This window comes from Blennius ocellaris, assembly GCF_963422515.1.
Source record: "Blennius ocellaris genome assembly, chromosome: 14".
In the NCBI taxonomy this organism is placed as follows: Eukaryota; Metazoa; Chordata; class Actinopteri; order Blenniiformes; family Blenniidae; genus Blennius; species Blennius ocellaris.
The window spans coordinates 6,605,569-6,609,301 of NC_137663.1; the positions used below are offsets into that span (position 1 = coordinate 6,605,569).

At 50.5% G+C, this 3,733-nt stretch overlaps 1 protein-coding gene across 2 annotated transcripts; it reads left to right on the top strand.

The window, feature by feature from the left end:
* The first annotated feature begins 326 nt into the window (after nt 1-326).
* Nucleotides 327-3,733, top strand: LOC308139036 (transcription initiation factor TFIID subunit 9-like). 2 transcript variants are annotated; one of them, XM_080508354.1, is made up of 7 exons: nt 327-384; nt 821-902; nt 978-1,114; nt 1,204-1,338; nt 1,436-1,511; nt 1,583-1,705; nt 2,849-3,733. In XM_080508354.1, exons 1-7 carry the CDS (start codon nt 349-351, stop codon nt 2,983-2,985), a joined length of 726 nt encoding a protein of 241 aa, XP_080364480.1. In that variant the 5' UTR covers nt 327-348; the 3' UTR covers nt 2,986-3,733. The 2 variants fall into 2 exon arrangements, with proteins under 2 accessions (XP_080364480.1, XP_080364479.1); XM_080508353.1 differs by having other exon boundaries at nt 821-1,114.

Here is a 3,733-nt window from a genome sequence, read left to right on the forward strand (position 1 = left end):
GCATACTGATCCTGAACTACACCTGTTGTGAGCAGCAGGCCAAAATCTGGAAGAGGTCAAGGGTCAAGGATGAAGAAGCTCACAGAATCACATAACTTCCAATCTCAAGTCAGTCTCTCCAAACTTTTGGCCACCACTGCTAATTTGTAGCGTTACAGTGTTAATGTTGCATTATTGATTTCAGTGTCGATTCAGCGTTTAAAGTCCTTTTTGTACCAGTCGACGGTCATGTTGCTGCTGCAGTTCTCCATGTCGCCGCTGGGTCCGCGTGGCGCCCTCCTGTTGCTGTGTGTCTGTCCCGCCGCAGTAGAAGAAGAGGAGCTGAAGCTTCCGGTGCAGGAGTGGAAAATGTCCGTTCCGAAAAGTCTCCCTAAAGATGCTCAGGTGACGTTGAAACAAGAAATTGTGCAGCGTGTGATGATGAATCTGCAGTTGTGATCGTCTGGAGCTCCGATGTCGTCAGAAAACGATGCTTCTCACCGCAGCAGCAGGCAGATCCGTGCAGCACGTGACCACTGAGGCTAATTGTAGCCTGATTTACTGTTAATTCAACCTGTCGTGCAACTCAAAAGGCACTTTCTGGTTGAATGGAGCGTTTTGTAGTGAGTTTTACTGCGACTCGCAAGACGTTTGACTTAAAATTAGATCACCTGGCTCGTGCGGGTCACAGATGAGGAAGTCGTCCCGGGGCTCCGTGTTTACCTCTGATCATCAGCAGGTGGTGTTACAGTCAGTCTGGTCTCTGATGGTCTCTCTGCTGTCCCCCCGCCCTTTGTGGTCTCTGATGGTCTTTGCTGGTCTCTCCTGGTCTGTCCTGCAGGTGATGATCCAGATCTTAAAGGACATGGGCATCACGGAGTACGAGCCTCGAGTCATCAACCAGATGCTGGAGTTCACATACAGTGAGTGTCAGGCGGTTCGATTCCCTGTCCAGTCGCCGGTCTGTCCACTCAGTGTGTCATCGTCCCTCTTTGCAGGATACGTCACCACCATCATCGACGACGCCAAGATCTACGCCACGCACGCCAAGAAGTCCACTGTGGACGCCGACGACATCAAGCTGGCCATCCAGTGCCGCATGGACCAGTCCTTCACCTCGCCGCCGCCACGAGACGTGAGTGCCGCTGCTTCCTGTTTGGTGGTCAAACCTTCAGTGCTTCACAATGTTCAGAGATCGAACCGGGGTTCTTGTGTCGTGTGCAGTTCCTGCTGGAAGTCGCCCGTCAGAAGAACCAGACGCCGCTGCCGCTCATCAAACCGTACAGCGGGCCCCGCCTCCCCCCTGACCGCTACTGCCTGACCGCCCCCAACCACAGACTCAAGTCTGTGCACAAAAAGGTGGGGATCGAACCGCTGTCCCTCCTCCTGACCTCCTGACCACTGTGTCTCCTCCTGACCTCCTCCTGACCACTGTGCCTCCTCCTCTCTCCTGCAGGTGGCGTCTTCCCGGATCACGGTTCCTCGGCTCAGCGTGGGCGCCGTCTCCAGCCGCCCGGCCACGCCCACTCTGGGTGAGTGTGTGTGTGTGAGTGTTTCCTGTGGTTGTGAGTCAACGGGGTTAAAACACTGTTTGGTTCCTCAGGGACTCCGACCATGACGTCCGTCACTAAAGTAGGAGCTCCGGGCGCTTTGAGTGGTCAGAGGTTCACCGTGCAAATCCCCCCGCCCTCCTCGCAGACCCCCACCTCCTCCACCACCAAGAGCTGTGAGACACCACACCACACTACACCACCACTACACCAGAACTACACCACCACCACTATATAACCACTACACCAGAACTGCACCACCACCACTACACCAGAACTACACCACCACCACTACACAACACTACACCACCACCACTACACAACACTACACAACACTACACCACCACCACTATATAACCACTACACAAGAACTACACCACCACCACTACACCACACTACACAACACTACACCACCACCACTACACACCACTACACCACCACTACACTACAACACCACAACCACAACACAACTACTACACCACCACGACACCACCACCACCACTACCACTTCACCACACCACTATACCACGACCACTTCACAACCTCTACACCACCACTATATAACCACTACACAACCTCTACACCACCACTATATAACCACTACACCACCACTACACAACCTCTACACCACCATTATATAACCACTACACCACCACTATATAACCACTACCACTTTACAACCTCTACACCACCATTATATAACCACTACACCACCACTATATAACCACTACCGCTTTACAACCTCTACACCACCATTATATAACCACTACCACATTACAACCTCTACACCACCACTATATAACCACTACCACTTTACAACCTCTACACCACCATTATATAACCACTACCACATTACAACCTCTACACCACCACTATATAACCACTACACAACCTCTACACCACCACTATACAACCTCTACACCACCACTATACAACCTCTACACCACCACTATACAACCACTACACCACCACTATATAACCACTACACAACCTCTACACCACCATTATATAACCACTACCACTACACCACCACTATATAACCACTACACTACAACTTCACAACAAGTAAACGAAATGTAAAAAATCATTCAAAACTCATTAATCAGTCAAAATGTTTAGAAACACAAACATGTTACATTGAAAACGTTGATTAATTTAAATCAATGAAAGATGTTGGTGATTAACCTCAAAACAACTTGTCCTTTCACCTGGAGAAACAGTTTCTGGACACGGTGACGAGCTGCTCGGCTCGTTTTTGATCCACAGGACTGAGTGAAGAAGAAAATGTGTCTCTGACTGGTTTTTGTGTCGTCTCTCAGCGTCCATGCCCGCCGTCTCCAGCGTCCTCCTCAACCAGCCGCTGATCGGCTCCAAAAACATCCTGATCACCACCAACATGGTGTCGCAGGGCGGCGAGCTGAAGAGGAAGCACGAGGACGACTACGACGCTCTATGACATCACAGCGCCTCGTCGACTTTTAACAAACCGACATTCACAACAGACAAAAATGACATATATATGTATATATAAGGAACAGTTTAACAGCCCAGAGCTCCGTCACTAAAAGGTTTCACACAGTCCAGAAGTTATTCTGTCAGAAGAACATTTATCTTCGTACGACGGAGAGTGTTGCTCCGCCGACGCATCCCTGAGCGCGTAATTGTCCCGGACAAGAGGTGCTGGATAAAGTGTAAATGTAATGAGCACACAGGGACATGGACTCTCCTCAGCTTCATGCCAGTGACGACTGAAGACTCCGCCCCCTGCTGGGACACTCCAGCAACTGCTGCCGCTGAATGAGAAAATAAACTACTGCGCATTTTTTAACCAGACCACGTGACAAGAAAACATACAACAACCCAGAAACATTTCAAACGCCAAAGCATCGGCTTCACTCTCAGGAGACGGGAGACATTGTCCTTCTTTAAGCAAACGTCCCAAATATGTCCCTTGAAGCAAACAAAAGTGACGTTTGGCCAAGCAGCAGACCTCTTCCAGTGCCGGACGGAATCAGTCCGACCAGCTCCGGGTGTTGGTGAGACTGTCAGAGGACCGTCGGCGTACTGGAGGAGAGTCGCTCCCTCCTGGGAGTGGCCGGTCTTCAACGTCACATTCCACCACTGCAGCGGACACTCCTGTGTCTGTAGTCGCCAAGCGTCAGTTGCTCAGAGCTCCAGACTGTAATGTGTAATCATGAAAATGA